We start from the raw sequence: 18,382 nt of genomic DNA on the forward strand, positions 1-18,382 counted from the left end.
TTGTCCGGCCTGGAGCCATTTCTTTCCTGACCCGCTTGCTGCCCGTTTGGGTTTAACGCACCAGTTCAAGTTGAGGGCTTGGCAGGATCCTCAAGATCCTCCGTCTCCGACTCGATAGGCAAGCCGAATCTACGAAGTATTCCCAACTCACTGGCCAAATTGTCAGCTGGTCCTTGTCCTTTGCTTTTGTACGGAGTCCTGAGCTGTACGGAGTATAATGCACTATGTCCGAGCGCCAGCCTGACGTTAGCAACGGTGTCTTCTGGAAGCCGTTTATGCCTGCCCTCTACATTGGAGCTGCAACCGGTAGGAAATCATCCTATCTGAAAAACAATTCAGAGACCTGATTCATTGACTCTGGCAAACAGGGGCTTGTGGTGCCGCATACGGTGGTGTAGCCGGCACTCTCATCCAGACTTCAAATCCATTAGCATATACTACAATCTCTGCAACGCAATGGTTCTGTGCAGGCACCACCTTCTTCTGTCTCTGTCTCTGTTCAAATTTCGGGCTGGCACTAGCTAATGTTTCGTCAGATTGCCGGAGCGTATTGCTGGCAGGACCTTTATCTCGGGATAAAGACTTGCACAAAGTCGCCGCAAGTGGCATTGCAGGTTCATGCTCTGGAGCAGTGATTGCAACCTTTTGTGAGTTGCGGATGCAAAGCAGAATGCACATGTTTTGACAGTAGTCAGTGCCTCGAGGAAGCCTGGTGACTGGCAGCATCATGTTCGGAGTGATTGCCGCTCTGTCTCAGGCAGGACTAAACGCCGCGGAAGGCTCTCCGTCTATTACTCAACTATCTTCCCGCCTGGGGAACGGTTTCGCTGCTTTTACTCCTATGAAATCTCTGTCAGACAAAGAGTATGAGGATTTACTTTTAGACAAACTCCTCAGAGTTGAAGCAGAAATCGGTGTACTGGATGACAAGATAGCAATTCTACGAGCAGCAAGGAACGAACACGTTAGCTCCCAGAAAAAGGAGCCCCAAAGTCGTCCGAGCTGAGAACTGCCTTACAACATCCAGTTATTCGCCTATCATCATGTTAGCCAGGATGAAAGGGGTTATGGGCAACGAAGAGGGCGGCGGCGCCCATCAAGCAGACAACTCTAGGAGACGCCCACTGGAAAGCGAACCCCCTCCGAGCTTAAGAAGGAAGCCTGCGGACCGGTAGTATCCCTGGATGGAACCCAACATACTGAGAAGGCAAAAGAACAGAAGGCAAAGGTCTGCAAAAGTACCCACACAAAAAATTCGGGCTTTGGGACTGACAGCCTCCAATGAGACACGCATTCAGCCGTGCCAGCCCTACTCCAAACACGGCAGAGATACGGGAACAGCCAGAATCAGGAACCTCAAGTAATTGGTAGTCTCGGTTCGACAGATGAGGATTGGACATAGTGCCAGATACTCATGGTCAAGGACCATTGGCAGCGGCAGTTATTTGTTGCACTATGATATGTATGTATAACAATTTTAGCATAGAATGGAACAGGATGCTTCAGCAAGCATTGCCGCTTGATCCTCTAGTCCATCCTTCTCATCTTTTACACAGGCTGACTCACCGATGGATAGCTGCTTTAGGCTGCATATGTGCAGATGAGCATCCTTGAGCATCTTCCCGGAGCGGCTGGTGCAGCGTGGCTACTTACCGCTCCACCCTCGAGTCCGGATCCTCCACCAGTTCCTCGTATTTTCTGGCCCGCACCCTGCGCACCCTCGCGACATTCCTGCTCCACCACGAGCTTTGATTGATATTGACCGGGCTTGCCGGCAACCTTCTCCCTTGCTGTCGCACGACTTTACTCTACTGCTGTGAAGTGCGATAGAACGGTATATCTTTCCCCGCGCCTGGAAAATCTGCTCATTCACCTCACCACGAGCCCGAGGACTACCTCAACAGGCGATCCCCCACACATTTTAAGAACGCACCCCCAGCTTTTGAATCTCTTCGCGAAGCCACGCATCCCCCCGTTGTGTCAATACCGCGTTGTTTCGGTCCAAAGTGTTATGGGAAGAGTGATGGGAAAGGATCTGTTGGCTATGTGGCTTCAGAGGGACTGCAGTCTCGACGATGGCGATCTTAATCATGAACTGAGATGACACAAGTAACCGCCGCCTGACTTCTATTGTCTTTCTCCGGTCGGCGCTGCAGCACACGCAGAGAGTGCCGAAACACGAAGATGCCTCTTGTTAATGTCACCTCGGTCGCCGCCGTTCTCCTTCTCCTCTATCTATCCTCCTTTATCCTACTTGCGATTCTGCGGATTGCGACTGGCATATCAATTCAACGCATTGGCTACTTTAGTTTGCGGCATATCTCATACGCTCCAAGAGAAGGACTGAGAATCGACCTGCGAGGAGTTGGACTGAGCTTACGCAGGCCGACTTTCGCCCAACCGACATGGATCAGTATTATGTTCGAAGATTTGAAGGTCACCATCGATCCTGCCGCATTGGAAAACACTTCAGCAAAGACAGGCTCACAAGACATTGTTCAAGGGAAGCCAAATGAAGATGAAGATTCACGTCGGCATGGAGGACGTCCCCCCAGCGAGAAAAGCCAGCTTTGGAAACGGTTGACCAATATCAAAGAACACATCAAGCGCTTGCATCGCAAAATCCACCTGTTGCGAATGTTCGATGTCACTGCCTATAACACCTCTGCGGAGATCGTTGGAGTCGGTTATTTACAGATTTCGGCCTTTTCAGCGGCCGTGTACACCAGACGAAAGCTCCTTGACCGCGGCCGACTCTTCCGACACAAGAAGGATCCCCTGGGAGACCAGAAGCCGGCGGAATGGGTTTTCACGGTCAAGAGCATCCAGATGGGAGTTGGTGGCCGCGATCCGATTGAGATACTTGATGCTCTGACGATCAACGTGCACGGGCTGCTGTATAAAGATCGGGAGGGTCTTCGGGACACCTCGATCGCGATAAAGGGTGGCCGGGTCTACGTCCCTGTCGATGAGATGATTCACTTCGCGCGGAAAGGTAGGAGGACGGCAAGAGCCTCTGAACAATATGACCAACTGAGTCCAATCGAAGAGATTTCGTTTGAGGATGTGGCGGAAGAATTGGACAGTCCTGGAAGCCGTGAAGCTGCTATTGTGCAAACCGTGGCGGACTCGAAAGAATTCCTGCGTTCTACCCTCCAGAGCGTCCAGGAAGTTCAGGTTGGCATGAGCTTTGTGCGCATATCGAAAGAGGTCGAGTCACTCAGACAGGCCAATCTTCCGTTGGTCGCCAACGTCGTCATTCACGAAATCGGCATTGATCTGCATAGACTTGAGCAAAGCTCCCCAGCTCATCGTATGTACTTTCAAAGGGAAGACATTGCCCACCAAGCCTTGCTTGCCGCTCTGTCGATTTCCGTCAGCCTTGACGAAGACGATTCTAGCCCGAACAGAATCATGTACATTCCCATGGCCACGACGACTATCAGGACAACTCTCCCAGCGAAAACTATGAGTTTCTCACAAGACCGAGACGTCGCTGAAAGGAATACAAATATCTTGTTCGCCAACTTAGTCGTCACATCACCTTCCCTCGACTTAGCACCACAGCACCTTATGAAATTATTGGCTGTCACCCAGACCCATGAATCTCAAGCTCAAGCTCCTTCTCGTAATAACCACCGCCTCATCTCGAGACTGCTCCCCAAGGCAAGCATCAAGTTCTCAATCCATGAACCCGTGCTCAGGTTTGTGCTACCAGTCGCAAATCCTGCTCATGCTGGTCCAGGCGAGTACGACATGATCATCTCCTCCGTCTCCTCCATCTCTCTAGATGTCGAGTCCTCTCACTCGGCAGGAGGAGAATTGTTATATTCTCTGGGGTCTAGCTTTCGCGTTCTATCACACAGGTTATATTATCAAGCTTCTACAGGCACGACACACAACTTAATCATTACAGAAGCTTTGGAACTCAAAGTTCAGCTCACCGCCTCGACGGGTGTTTCTGTCACCCTCCAAGGGAATCTACGGACTTTCTCTATTCTCATGGTGCGAGAAGAAGTAAGCAAGGCGATCTATAATATAGTGAGGCACTTTAAACCCCATTCTCCCGACGACAAAGCCGTTGTCCCAAAGTCGCCTCCTGCAGCTTTCTTGCGGAAACTTCCTACTTGGCTCATAGAGGCGAGTTTCGAGGGATCCGGTTGCAGCATCGAGGTCGCGGGCGTCGACTCCAGTGTGTCTGGCCAAACTCGAGGTGTCGCCTTTGAGCTTGAATCTTGGTCCGCCCATTATACATCAGCAAAATCAGAGTTGGGCCGAAAAACGAAAGGACGAAAAGTTAGTACCTCAGTCCGATACGATGAAACGTTTTCGGCAGGCAAAGGTGTCTCGCCTTCCCCATCACAACAGAAGCATCACCTTAGTGACCCAACAGATGGAAGACGACTGGCATTTCATGTCAAGGGCTTTGACGGCTTCGTTATCGAATCTCTTGATAGGTGGGAACCAACCCCATTCATGTCAATTCCGAGATTTGAAACCGCATTCAGCACATCAAGGGATCAGCAAGGACCTCTGTTCCACATTCACTCATCCATTCGCGCGTTCTATTTGGAATTCTCGCTCTACAGATTCTACTCAATAGGTGTCGCGGGTTTCGTTGTTAAAGAAGCGTTCGTGGGGCCAGTTCTCACCAAACAGGATCCAGAGCACCATTTGAAATCAGCAAATCACCACACTGTCCATGAGCATCTCCCAGCACCTTTGGATGCAGAACTATTCGCAATCGATGTGAAGGCGCACTACGTCCAAGTCAGAGCCGATATGCCACATGATCCCCCCATGATGCTTCAGATTTACCAAATCTCAGGTGGCCGACACAGATGGTCCGCGCCATTCATGAAAGCCGAACTTGCTCGTTTACATGCGGAAGGGCCGCATCTCAAACAGATTTGGGCACGTATCGTCAGCATTAGCAACGTCAGGGTGGATTTACGCCATAACAAGAAGAAGACTCAGCACGCCACAGTCGAAGAGAGAACCATCGACGTCTCAACCGACTTCATTCGCTTAGCAGTGCCTCATGGGCTGCAGATGTACAGAGTCTTTGATAATTTTATCAACACTTCAAAGGCTATAAAACAGCTGCAACATCGATTCCAGACACGGTCGAACGAGTATGTGCTGGGGAAGCACCCCGTTCCTGCTGTCAAGGTTCCTCGAATCTCTGTCCGATCAAAAGCCCTTTGCTTCGAGCTAGAAGATGACCCGTTTGAATGGAAACTTGGGGTGATCTATCACGTTGGCCGCATTGAGCAGAAGCAACGCCTTGCCCGTGAAGACGCCTTCCGTCTAAAGGTTAAGCGAATGAATGACGAGAGGCGGCCTCGGTCATCATCTCGACTGCGCACCCAATCTGCTCATTCGAGCCGTCGTGGCTCTCCCAACGCTGCTGGTGACAATCATCGTCATCGACGTCCGCGAAGTGTTGAGACCACTCCGAGAAAGCGATCCACTTCCAGAGGAAGACGCGGTAGGGAATCACACCAAATTAGATACGATCGTGAAGGTGTTTGTTCATTGACGACCCATGCCAAAATAGATGCGATTGAGGCGTGGGACAAGCTTCAGGAGCACAATTCTCGGAGCTGGAAAAGACGAATCGACTGGATGCTTCGTCTGCAGAACAACACAGTAAAAAGCGTCCGACAGCTGTTCATGGGCGCAGACGAACCCCCTCATGACGACCATGAGACCGAAACGATTCTTGGTATTCCAAATCGCCCTGGCTTGATGACCTTGATCATCAGCGATCTGCACCTTATCATTGACAAGCCCTCGTTTCCGGAAGCTGACCTACCCAAATTCCTCCATGAGATTGGCAAAGGTATGCCATACGATATGAAATACGGGCTGCTCATTCCCACAAGTCTCAGTCTTGACATGGGTGAAGCCCGTATCTTCCTTCGAGATTATCCCCTCAATCTTCTCCATATCCCCGCCCTACGCCCCGGGCAGCCCGCTCGCCTGCCAAGCTGGTCTCTCAGGACCGACTTCGTCATTGCAGAAGAGTTTCGAGATGAAAAATCTATTAAGCATGTTAAAGTCGAGATTGTCCCCAAAGGGCAGCATGGGGCACACGGAGAAGAAATTCCAGCCTTCGCTATTGACGTCAGGAGGACGGTGGCACCTGTCAAGACGTATTCCAAGCCTGTCATTGATATCAACACGAACCTGCCGACCACCATTTCCTGGGGTACATCATACCAACCCGTGATACAAGATATGATGATGATCATCGAGAGTTTCACCAAACCTGAAATAGACCCCTCCGAAAGGGTCGGCTTCTGGGACAAGATTCGGTTGAGCTTCCATTCACGCCTGGTTGTGAATTGGAAGGGCGACGGAGATGTTCAACTCCGACTCAAAGGCACGAGGGATCCTTATATTGTTACTGGGTACGGTGCTGGTTTCGCGATGTGCTGGCGGAATGACGTACAATGGCTGATACATCAAGTCGATGACCCCCGCGAGTTCATGACTGTCAAAAGTGGTGAATTTATACTGGCCATCCCCGACTACAGCCATGAAGCCCGCAACACTCCAGAGCAGCGAGCAAGCAATGATTCAGACAGTGTATCAAGCAGCAGTTCTACGAGGAATACCGCCATTTTCAAAAAAGTTATTATGAAGCTATCGGGAAATGTTCAATGGACTGCGGGCCTTGTCTTTGAACGGGATTTGCCGGATGGGAGTCGCACCTCGGAATCCAGACATCACTATGATGTGGTATTGAGGAATCCTCTCTTCCTTGAAGATGTCGATTTGAACAAATACGATGCGTTCCATGACTTCCGGAGCCATCACGTACACCTCTCCCTGGCGGTTGCCGCACCGTATGATAAAAATTGGGTAGGTGTGGATTCGGCTTCCTCAGAAAGCTACAACAGCGTCCATCTGAGTCCGAAGTTCTTTTCTCATTTCTTCAGCTGGTGGTCAACATTTTCTGGCGTGATGTCTCTGCCCGTCCGGCAAGGTTCGCTATGGAGGGATCAAGGGAAGACCAGCAAGAAATTTGGACGACATCTTTCGACGATCAAGTACAACCTTCTGTTATCCCCGCTCTTCATATCGCATGTCTACAAACATAAGGACGCCGAAGATTATCAAGCAGACGTTGTCTCTGCAACTGGCCTGAAGATCAAGATCGACAGCTTCATGCTAGACCTGCACCAACGCCGCGAGTATTTTAATACCATGGCAAAAGTAAGGGCAAAACAGATGAGGACCAGTGGCATGAAAATCTATAAGACCGAACTTGATTTTGTACGTGCCGACTTGAGAGCCGTCGCCGCACTCATTGCCGGAACTACGGCAGAGGACATTGAGAATGCCAGTGACGAAATGCTCTCTTCTTTACAAGAAGTGCCTGCGAACATTGATTTGTCCCAATTCACTATCCCAGATCAGGACTTGTCTTGGATTGATATGGACGACTTTGTGGAATTGGATTGGGTGTTGCCAGCGGAGTCGAACCCGGAAACCAAGATATTGCCATTGGCTTTCACTCCGCGCTTCACCTACTTCCGACAGACCGACCATGGAGGTGCCATACAGGGAGATGAGTCCCGTACGAGTCCGTTCGGCGATGAAGACACCCACTTCTGCGTTATGGGCCGTGACAATGATCCAAGAAAGGTGCAGATGAATCTAATCGAAACTCGGCTGCACGATCTTGAAGATAGACTCCAAACTCACGTGCGCATCATGAACGAGCATGAGCTTCTTCTGGTCAGGGAAGGGGACCACGACCAAGCTGTCCGAGACAAGCATGAGCTGCTTGTTGCACAACAGAAAGAGTTAGAGAGCAAACGAAGGTTCCTACAACATGGACTCCGACGCCTCATAGGCCATGCAAACCCGGGAGATGCCCAGCAAATCGACAATAATCCGCAACCCAACGGAGACGTCACCAAGTCTACCCCTGACTTGGAGGGGCAGAATCCTGGAACCCCTCAGATGGATATGGACGGGTTGTATTCGGCTCCTCACGACGAATTTGCGAGTGATTTCAACAACCGCTTCATCATCCATAATGTTCAGCTAAAATGGAACAACTCTCTAAGAAACATCATCCTTCGTTACAGCCATCAGGTCAGTCAACGCCGAGGTTTTGTGTACTACATGTCACGCCGTGCCGTCAAATTTATACTCGACATTGTGGACGAGCAGGCAAAGGCAAAGGAAGAGCGACGCAGACAAGAGAGGAAGAACCAGCCACCAGTTCCGCCAACACCTAGTATCATCTCGCCCAGTGAGGAGAAAGATGAAGATTCCGTGATAGAAGACCGGATCAAGCAGCTTTTGAGTGATGCGAACCGATTTGTCCATGTGGAAGGAGAGGTGGAGGAAGATCAGAAGGTGCCTGTGGCCGACAATGACGATATCGAGCGGAGACCCTCAACTGCCGACCTTGGTGACAAGATTGCGGAGAACTTTCAGGCGATGAACAGCTATCACCTACGCATGATCGCTCCCCAGATACAGCTACAAAGTGAGAAAAACACGAAGGCTATCGTGCTCATCTCAGCAAAGGGAATGCAGCTGAAAGTTGTATCGATCATGGACAAAGCTCGCATGTCGGACGACGTCAGCGGGCTTGTCCAGCGTCGGTTTGCGCTTGATATGGATGGGGCACAGTTCTTCGTGGCTACGCAAAAGACTTTGGCTAGATATCTCCATCTCTACTCCGGTAACAGGTATGGCAACACTCCTGGATCATCGTGGCCGCCCTGGGTGTCTCTTGAAGCAATGTTCGACTTCCATCTGGAACCTTTCGGTTTTCAACGAGTGATCCAGAAGACTTCTGCGAGCCTCCGGTACGAAAAGTACAACCCCCTTCGCTTGAAATACAACGAGGAGATTGAGAGCAACGAAAACGGAGAGCCAAATGATGCAGCACGCAGGGAGCACCGGATTGATCAGCTGTGGGTCGACTTCCCGCGGATCCGTGTTCGATGCGATTCCACCCAATATTACGCGATGTATATAATCGTCTTGGACCTGTTGCTATACAGTGAACCTTTAGAGAAGACGCGAAGCGAGCGGTTGGAGAAGATCATGCTTGCGTCTGATTTCAGTGACCTTAGAGGAGCTCCCGAAATGGCCGAAAGCCTCCAAGAAAGGATCCGCCAGCTCGAAGACATCAAACTTCATTTCCAGATTCATGCCAAGTACCTCGACAAGCAAGGCTGGCAAGATCGAATCAACCTTGAGAAAGACCTGGCAAGCTGCGAGGATGAATTGTTCTTCATCATGAAAGCCATCAATACGTCTCAACAGAAGAGCGAGGACCGGAAAGCTTCTCAATCGAGCGGTCTTCTACGATGGTACCTAAGTGCTTCTGAAATTGTGTGGCACCTTATGCGGGAAAAGGACGAACCACTCCTGGAGTTTCAACTTGGCAGTGCTGCATACGAGCGAATCGACAACACTGACGGGTCGAATCACAACGCATTGGAAGTGGAACACATCAGAGGCTGGAATCTCCTTTCCAATGCACTGTATCCGGAGATCATTGGACCCTACTACGAATCGTCGGACAAAGATAGGCGACCTAGCACCGTGGAATCTCATCAAAAGATGCTTCAGGTCCACTGGTACATGCTGGAAGCCATTGCCGGCATCCCTGTACTGGAACGCTTCCAGGTGACCGTGTTCCCGTTAAAAGTCCAGCTCGAACGTGAACTTGGCAAAAAGCTCTTTGAGTATATCTTCCCTGGCGTGGGGTCGAATGCCTTTGAGAACGGCAACTTCTCGCCACTCATGGTTAAGAACATGGAGCCCACGGATGATGGGGACGACCAAGAATTCGTGGAAGCGCACAGTGCGCTAATGTCGGAACAGGACCTTCAGAGCCCCAGCCCAGACAAAACTCGCAACTCATCACCAGGTGCCGTGGCGAGAAGGCTGAAACCCACGTACGGCCTCGATTATGAGGAGAAACGCAAAGACTCATCGTCTTCTTCCTACACCAAGACCAAAGGCCTAGGGATATCTGGGGATCACCACAAATTCTTCAGGCACTTCAACAAGTCCGAAGCTCGCTCCGTCCTGAAGGAGCCCACGCGCAAAGGATCATCAACCAGTTTGAGATCAGCAAAGAAGCATGACGCATCCTCCACAAGCCTTGTGGCCCTCGGCTCCAGCGACGGAGGAACAGAGAAAAGGCGCTTCCCAAAGCACAGGACATCCAGCAAAGAGCGCAGCCTCGCAGGGAAGAAAGACAAAAAGGACAAGAACGGCACTGCCAACGACGACCTCTCCCAAATGATGTCCCGTGCGTCCAATTACATGACACTAGCGCACGTGAAACTCAACAGCTTTGTAGTTTGCCTCTCCTATAAGGGCAAATCCGACCGCAACTTCGAGGATCTCCACGACTTTGTATTCCGCATGCCGACGCTCGAATACCGGAACAAGACGTGGTCAAACCTGGACCTTGCACTCAGGCTGAAGAAGGATGTGATAAGAGCTTTGATTAGCCACACCGGGGCGATTATCGGGAACAAATTCTCACATCACAGGCCCAATAAGAAGCAGGTTGAACGACTCAAGGAGATTGCGCATTCAAGCGCCATTGCGAGTTCGGATATTAACCTTCAACTTTCGGGGACGTCGGAGACAACAAGTCTGTATAGTTTCTCGCAGGACGGGAGGGATGATGATTATGAGTCCTCGGGTATTTCGTTTCAATCACCACCTGGAACGAATGGGCATCATAAAGGAGGCACATTCCAGGGGCCTAGCCCGCTACTACGAAGCGGTTCGTGGTCGTCAAGTATCAACCTACCAAGTATTGGAACAAGTGGCGGTGGTGGTACTCTCCCAGCGGCCACACCACGTTCGGTCCCCGGCACTGCTAGCGGAGGAGGCGTCGGTGGAAACGGAATCATCAGCAGCACGTCGTCGTTCTTTTCACGACCACGGACTGCACACGCCAGTCCCGCTGCAAACTCCAGTCCAAATCTCAACAGCCCAAACAACTCACCCTCGTCACCACAAGGTCCGACCAGAAGCCTCCTGAAAGACACGATTGGGAGACATTTCTCTGGAGACACCGTGAAAGGGAGAGTTCATTTCAGTGGACTTTCGTTGATCAAGAGCGAAAGTCATTCGCATCGTGAGAGGAGTGATAGCCATGGCAGTCATTCTCCTAGCACCAAGGACAAGGACAGAGATGGTGGCGGAAGTGAGGAAGGGACTGCAGGAGGTGTTACAGGTGCTGGCGGAGTCGGTGTGGACAGTGATGCAGAAACCAACAAAAGGAAGAGTGTGTTGATGCTGGGCAAAAAGGTGTTGAACCGGTTGAGCTAGGATTTCGACTGATTGAGTGAGTGACTGGCTGGCCACTTATCCCGCGACAAAGAGAAATGAAAAAGGCTATGGAGTCAGGACCCAGATAAAAAGTTCATACTGCGCGGGAATTTGGACATATGGGAGGCATGCCCTTGGGATCGCATGCCAACGGGATTCATCGAAATGATTGGAAGAGAACCCCGACTTTTGACATTTTCATTATTTTTTGTTCCGATACGAGCAATGGGATTATGGTTGCGACGGTGGATTCAACGAGGAAAGGGAAAAAAACTCTGTGCAAGACCTGCCTGCCTGCCTGTCTGCTTCACGTAACTGACTAGGTATCTAGTGCCGGCCTGACCGTTGGGTTTCAGCATAGTTTGCGCGTTCGTGCGTAAATAGGTGTGCGTGTGCGGTTGGAACGTAGGACGTCATACGCCTCGCTTGTTGCCTGTTCTATTTTCTATTTGAATCCTTTTTTTTGGGTATAGAAATTTTCTTTTTAGCTTGGAGCTCCTGATTACTATAGTACCACATAAGTAAGATGGGGACGATGAAGAACATATAGACAGGCACATGCACCAGCATCGGCAACAGCAAAGGCCACAGCACTAGCATATGGACAGGGATAAGAACATGAACAGGAATAAAGAAGATGAACGATAGCAATAGCATGGAGGCGATGCTTCATTCTTCCCTCTGAGTTCTGAGTCTCTCACACACTCTCGTCAATGCTTACCGAGTACCTCGTACTTCTCAGGGGATTCCGTTCGCTCGAGACTCAAGACACAAGACGTAAAATGACAAGGAGAAGAGGTCAGCTAACTCATCTTCTCCCGTTTTTTTTTTCTCCTCTTGGAACCCTCCGATGCCCCCCAGGTGTACTGGTCAGACTGGTGAACGAAAGGGGACTACCTCTCTCGCTCTCTTATTACTCGCGAACTAAAAACCTGATTGCCGCATACGCTTTGATCCTAGAGGGTGAGCGAATGCCGCTTTAACCTCAGCTTCAGCTGAGCCTCCAGCTGAACATCACTGAGCACTCCCTGAGCGACACACCCATAGACCCAATATAGCCCTTTTGGTAGTGCGCCATTTTGACAGCATTCCATCAATATCGACTTGAGCCCCCTGAAGAATCGCCCCTTTTCACGCCTTCCAGCCCTCCAACGAACGTGGCGAGCTTGGCGAATTTCCACATTTCCCTTAATACGATATCATCAGCGAAAGAGAGTCTGGCTCGCCCATCAGCCTCTTTTCGAGGTTTGCACCAATATCCCACCCTGAAGGACATGATATCGCTTCACGAGATCTAGAGGACTGTGGCGGTCGCGAGTGTCAATAATGTCGTGGTATTCTGCAACAAGGAGACGATTTATATATGCGCAGGCGCAACTTTTCGTCGCCGACGAGGCTGGAGCGCTCGGCCTGAACATTGTCCAGGAAGATAAAGGAGCCCAACATGGCCCGGATGTCCACATTCTCGACCTCGCCCCTCTCCAGCACAATACACCTGCACAATGACGGCCCAATCAGTATCAGGAAACTTCACCAACCTCGATGTACCGCTCGCTGTCCTACGAAACATTGCAGACAAACTGGTCGCTTCCGACCCACTCGTACCGGAGACTTGGGAAGTCGATTTCAAGCCAGTGACCATCATTGCGAAAGCTCATCTAATTCTATGGAGCCCAGACGTAGGTGCTGTTATTGCTGGTTGGTCTGGGGAGCCTGCGAACTGACTTTGAGATCGTATCAGGCAGGGAATCGTTCGAGCAAATCGACGCTTTCGCAAAAAGGGCAACGTGTGGCAATCGGCGAAGAACAACAGGATCTACTATAGCGACAGTCCATTGGAAACTTATCTCATCCGACACATGAGGGTAGAAATGCATGGGTGGAACAAGGCCAAAAATTCCCTTGCCAACGCCTGCGCAGACACATTCCTCTCACGTACCTCGCGGCCTTACTACCACGGCGAAAAGAGCACCTATCCGATCCATTCGGCCAACGACAAAGAGATCAGTTCTCGCGTCGAGGACGTCTGGGTGTATTTCCGGGGAAGCTCCGGCAGTGCGAATCAGTCGTGGGGAGAGCTGCTCTCTCAGCCATACAAGTACTTCTCGCCGTCAGTCAGAGTCGACCTCCTCGTCAAGTCGGGTCTGATGGACCGAGAGGATGCGAAGGCTGTCATGAAAAAGATATACCCCCGTGGACACTTATTTCCGGTTTTGTCTTCACGTGGAGTTCCGAACATCACCGGTGGCTTTGGGGCGGAGCTACACAGCTTGACTCATCCAGCTGACAAGCTTAACCTGGTCGCAGTCGCAGGCATAGCCACTTTCTCAGGTCTCTTCACCTGGGACCGCTTCAATAACCTTCTGGTTGAGGGTGGGTGGCCATGGCTTCGCCAATATTCCCGTGCTTATGCTCAGACAATCTATACAACCATGGTCCTCATCTTCGCAGCCATCGAGTGCAATGACCTGGAGGACCTCGACAAGATGCGCGAACGGCTGATTGCTCTGGCTGGCAAGCTGGTAGGAAACCCTGAGAATCCGCGTAGTAAATGGAGGGTTCGGCAAAGTGCGTATCTGCAGAAAGAAAAGGTCTTGATTCCTGGCAGTCTTGATGCACAGCAAGTGAGTCATCTAACCCTTCTCAACCACTCACGTCCTAACATAGTGTAGCCGCAAGAAGTTCCTCAGGGAGCTGTCACTGAAAATTTGCCGTCGGAATCATTCGAAAAGGAGTCTTCGGCTCCCAATGCCATTGGGTACCAATGGCAGTACCTCGAAAAGCCTCCCATGCCGATCGAAGGACGACTCCCTAGTCATGTAGCTGTGGGCACACCTTGTGAACATCAATCGCCGCCCCAACTCGGTGCCCGAGTCACACTTGCCAACTCCGTCACTGACCTCGCGGCGGCGACTGAGGATGACAAAAGTCTTACAGTGGCATTGACGCCCGACCAAGCGGCCAGAAACGAGGCTTTGGAGTTTGTTGTGCAGAACTCGATTATGGCAGTCAAAAGAGTTGAAGGCCAGTGCCTTGGCTGCGCTGTCAGGCTGTCTCATTGTGTAGGTGCCTTGGTTGTCATTTCATGAATTGTGGAAATTCTTTGCGTGGAAGACTTAGATGCGAGAGAGGCGATCGTCATATATTTATAGTAGAATCTCCTTCCTCAAGAAATATATGGACTGACCAATTCCTTGATCCTTCTTCGTCTCTCTATGAAGTCATGACGATCCGCGTCGTTGATGCCAGCTTGAATCTTGATGAAGCCTTCGCTTTTCACCAGTTCCAAGATCGAAATCCCATACTCGGCACCAGGCTTGGATATCCATTCGGAATCAATGAGAGGGTTCGATAGGTCTGGCTTGCTCTGTGAGAAGGGATCCGCTCCAGCTTCCAGCAGCGCTTGTACTGCTTCTGGGAATGCATGATATATGGCATAATGCAACGGTGTGAATCCGCTAATGTCAGCGGCGTCGAGGAAGGATCTCTCGGGGTAGATTTTGCGCAGTAATACGAATACCGGGAAGAAATCAGCCGCCGGCCATTTTCTCCTTCGTAGCTCACTCAAGCCGCAAACCATGTGAAAGACGGTGGTCTTGTAACCGTCGTGGATGTAGAGCGGCATTTCAGACCTGGTTTTGGGATGCTGTGCTAAGAATTGTATCGCGTTGAAAACGGAGCGGCCGGGGATGCAGTACATGAGTTCTCCCATCACATTACCTCGTTCAGCTTCTTTTTCGCAAACAGTCAATGAAGCTCTGTTGTCGAGGAAGAGGCTTGCGAGGTGGAATTGATTCCCCTGCAATGCATAGCAAAGAGGGGTATCGCTGCTGATGGTTGAGGCAGACTGATTGACGTCGACTCCATGGTCGATGAGTAACTGGGCGATCTGTGTGCCACCATGCATATGCATTGTACAGAGGTGCAAGGCGGTAAAGCGGGTATGCGTTTTGAAATGAAGTAGTGATAGCGGGTCTGCTCCGTTCCGAAGCAATGTTCTCAACATCTCTTCATCCTCGCATTTCACAGCTTCAAGGACGGCATTGTAGGTGAAAGGATCTCCTTTTACCTGCCGCCCTCTAATAATCGCTTGTCCAGACTGCGGACGAGACTCGATTGCTCGATCAGACCCTCGGAAAATCCTGCCTAATAATGTATTGCCGCGTCCCTTTAGCAGTCTCGGTTGTCGCCCCAAGACGACGCCATAACAGTTTTCTCTCATACTCTTATTTTGATGCTCAATGAGAAATTCTAATGCAGAGCGCGCTCCCTTGGACACCGCATACAGTATCGGATTGACTTTCAATTCTGATGGCCGCGTGCCTCGGGCTCCAAGGAGGTGAAGAGTAGCCTTGAGGGCGTCTTCGTGATTCCCTGAATGGTTATAGATCGCCAAAAACGGGTCGACCCCCATTATTGCACGGTGAAGAGGTACCAGCCCGCTTTTCGAGGTGGGTGAATTGAGATCAAAAGAAGGAGCCTTGTCGAGTAGAATCTCAACGATTTCTGATCGATGAAATTGAGCAGCCCGATCGGTAGGGGTCCAGCCATTGACAATGAAGTCCGGCTTACTACCAAGATTGAGCAAGGCTTTGATAGTTGTGATGCTTCCGCCGACGACTTGGCGGTGGAGAGGGGTTCCAGCGATAGTGTGATTGTTGAAGAGTTTGAACTTGTCCCCGAAGAAAGAATGGTCTTGCTGTGCTGGTTGATTGGGATCATTACCATGTCGAACCAAGGACTGGGCTATCCTGGTAATATCCTGTTCTTCAAATGCATCAAGCCAGTGAAGACAAGAGGCTCCATAATTGTTTGGTATCCCAGCATTTCCCCCAAGGGAGAGAAGAAAGTCGACGGCTGCAGCATGTCCGCAATGACACGCAAGGAACAATGGGGTCTCGCCGCGATGGTTAGTGGCGTTAACAGCGAACACTTGAGACTTGGCTATGACCACGAGCGATCCAAGTTTGCCGACAAGAGCAGCGACGTGAAGGGGTGTATTTCCGAACGGTAATGACGGAAAAGAATCCAAAATTTGACTGACGCACTGTGACGTCCGCGCGACGTTCTCCTCCATCTGGGTAATCGCAGAAATGGCATCGTCAGTGACACCATAGGCGAGCGCCCAGAAGGATCGTTGGTAGGCTTCATGACAGGATTGAGTGGCCTCAGGATCAAAAGTAGCAAGATCAACCCTGATCGGCCTCAATCCTACCTGGACAGCTTTCTTGCTCCATTCGAGCTCTTGCTCGGGAGTGATGTCGACTAAAGGGGATGTTTTGAGTCGCAGGCATACCCATTGTGCTAATTCCAACTGACTTTGCGCGGCCAAGTTGAGATAATGCATGGCTTTTTCGAATGATCTTTCAGAATTCCTCGAGGACATATATTTGTATGCGAGATTCATGAGAGCAGTAGCTGCTTTCGGACTCGTCTCCACGGGGTATCGAGAAGTATGATTAGAAGCGGCTCGCGAACCCATTGAGTTGGAAGGGGAGGTATCCAATCTCGCTGCCATGGCCACGAGATCATTGCTGATTTGTTGGCGAACGCTAGAGATCGTCCAGGTGCTCTCCCAGAAGAACTTGCTAATGAGGCCCTGTGAATAGGTAAATCAGTCTTGGGACATATCTCCTCGTGAGCTCGTGGCATACCAGGTTTCCTTTGAGTGGAGTGAGGGGGTGATAGGTGTCTTCACACGGTATCTCTTCCGCCCGCCGTTTATAGCTTTTCAGCCTTAGCATGGAAAGAACCATATTTAGCTGGCGTGAGTTGGGAGAATGCCGCAAAGTCCAATCCAAGTACTGAGTAGCTTGCCAAATATTCATCGGCATGGTGAGGGACCGCTGCGCGAGGCTCGCTTTGGCAACAGCCACCATCTCGTCAGACTCCTTCAGGCTAGTCCAGGCACGCTCCTTCTCTTCTTGATCCATGGTCGTCGCGAGGACCTCGTCGGATGGTTTCCGTCCGCCTAGGCAGATACTCCAAACAATGAAGCCCAGTGAATACACATCTGTCAGATACAGGCATTCTTTCTCCAGGGACTGGGATGCTTCAGGGGCAGCCCATAAAGTTGTGTATCCGATTAAGTTCTGATGTTCAGCACTCTCGGACACATCCACGCAGAAACCAAAGTCTGATAGTTTGGCAATGGTTGGAAACTTTGGATCCCCCTCATAAGCAAAGACCAAGATATTCTCCATCTTGATGTCACCGTGGACAATCTTGCAAGAATGTAACGCCGACACACCCTCGACGACGTCGAGAAGGAGTCTGCTCTTCATGGGCCAATCGTGCTCGGGAAGTGTGAGGAAAAACGAGTCGAGCGTGCCCCAGGCAGCAAATTCAGTTGCAATTGTTGGAAGGGCTCGTTGCAAGTCCATAGCATCGGGTTCCCAAGCGATATCAATGATTTTAGGGAAGTTGGGATGCCTAGTCAGTGGTTGATGCCGAAGGATTCTCAGTTCTTGAATCAATGCCCTCCAACGAGACGTGACTTCGTGTGCCCTGCTGCCTGAAAAAGACCTGAGAGACTTTTGAGCTATTGATGGCCGAAAAAAATCAGCCTCGTACATCTCGTCGGCGGAGCCAGTAGCCATTCGCCTGACCACGTAAATTCTGCCATTCCTGACCGTGGCCCAGAGGCCTTGCGTCGGACTTTGAGCGTATCGGATGGGGACCTCCGTCCGAAGGACGACGAGAGGTATTCAAACAGAATAAGGAGATTGAATTCGTCGTCAGGCTGTTCTTTTGCGGCAATATTCGAATGTTCGGAGGAAGACTTTGTTGACGGCAGCCTTGCCGGCCGCACCAGCTCGGACCGTGCGACCTTGTTTCCGCGATTCATACAGACTGTCGTCGTGGCATTCAATTGTGGAAGAGCTCATCCCGCGGCCTCGCATTGTCGTCTTAAATCGTGGAGGAGCTCAGGTTCCAGCCTTATCGTCTCGGGCAGGTGAGGCCTGTGTCAACCAGGACCAAGACCGCCACAGGCAGCCTCCAGCGCCATGGCTTGTCTTCAAATTTCGCCTAGCGTATGCTAGGCACC

The 18,382-nt window shown here is 50.8% G+C and overlaps 4 protein-coding genes across 4 annotated transcripts; 3 read left to right on the forward strand and 1 right to left on the reverse strand.

Annotated features, from left to right (window-relative positions):
- Positions 1-224: 224 nt before the first annotated feature.
- On the forward strand, positions 225-1,006 carry A1O5_12553 (uncharacterized protein; the record flags this gene model as incomplete). The annotated part of the gene is made up of 3 exons (XM_007753122.1): positions 225-306; positions 369-647; positions 696-1,006. The coding sequence occupies 3 exons, from the start codon at positions 225-227 to the stop codon at positions 1,004-1,006; spliced, it is 672 nt and encodes a 223-aa protein (XP_007751312.1).
- Positions 1,007-2,184: 1,178 nt separating this feature from the next.
- On the forward strand, positions 2,185-11,334 carry A1O5_12554 (uncharacterized protein; the record flags this gene model as incomplete). The annotated part of the gene is made up of 1 exon (XM_007753123.1): positions 2,185-11,334. The coding sequence occupies one exon, from the start codon at positions 2,185-2,187 to the stop codon at positions 11,332-11,334; it is 9,150 nt and encodes a 3,049-aa protein (XP_007751313.1).
- A 1,502-nt stretch (positions 11,335-12,836) lies between these two features.
- Positions 12,837-14,423, forward strand: A1O5_12555 (uncharacterized protein; the record flags this gene model as incomplete). The annotated part of the gene is made up of 3 exons (XM_007753124.1): positions 12,837-13,013; positions 13,080-13,958; positions 14,007-14,423. 3 exons carry the CDS (start codon positions 12,837-12,839, stop codon positions 14,421-14,423), a joined length of 1,473 nt encoding a protein of 490 aa, XP_007751314.1.
- A 77-nt stretch (positions 14,424-14,500) lies between these two features.
- Positions 14,501-18,181, reverse strand: A1O5_12556 (serine/threonine protein kinase; the record flags this gene model as incomplete). The annotated part of the gene is made up of 3 exons (XM_007753125.1): positions 14,501-16,933; positions 16,989-17,848; positions 17,908-18,181. The coding sequence occupies 3 exons, from the start codon at positions 18,179-18,181 to the stop codon at positions 14,501-14,503; spliced, it is 3,567 nt and encodes a 1,188-aa protein (XP_007751315.1).
- Positions 18,182-18,382: the final 201 nt, after the last annotated feature.

The sequence above is a fragment of the Cladophialophora psammophila genome, assembly GCF_000585535.1.
Source record: "Cladophialophora psammophila CBS 110553 chromosome Unknown aczJe-supercont1.35, whole genome shotgun sequence".
Taxonomy (NCBI): Eukaryota; Fungi; Ascomycota; class Eurotiomycetes; order Chaetothyriales; family Herpotrichiellaceae; genus Cladophialophora; species Cladophialophora psammophila.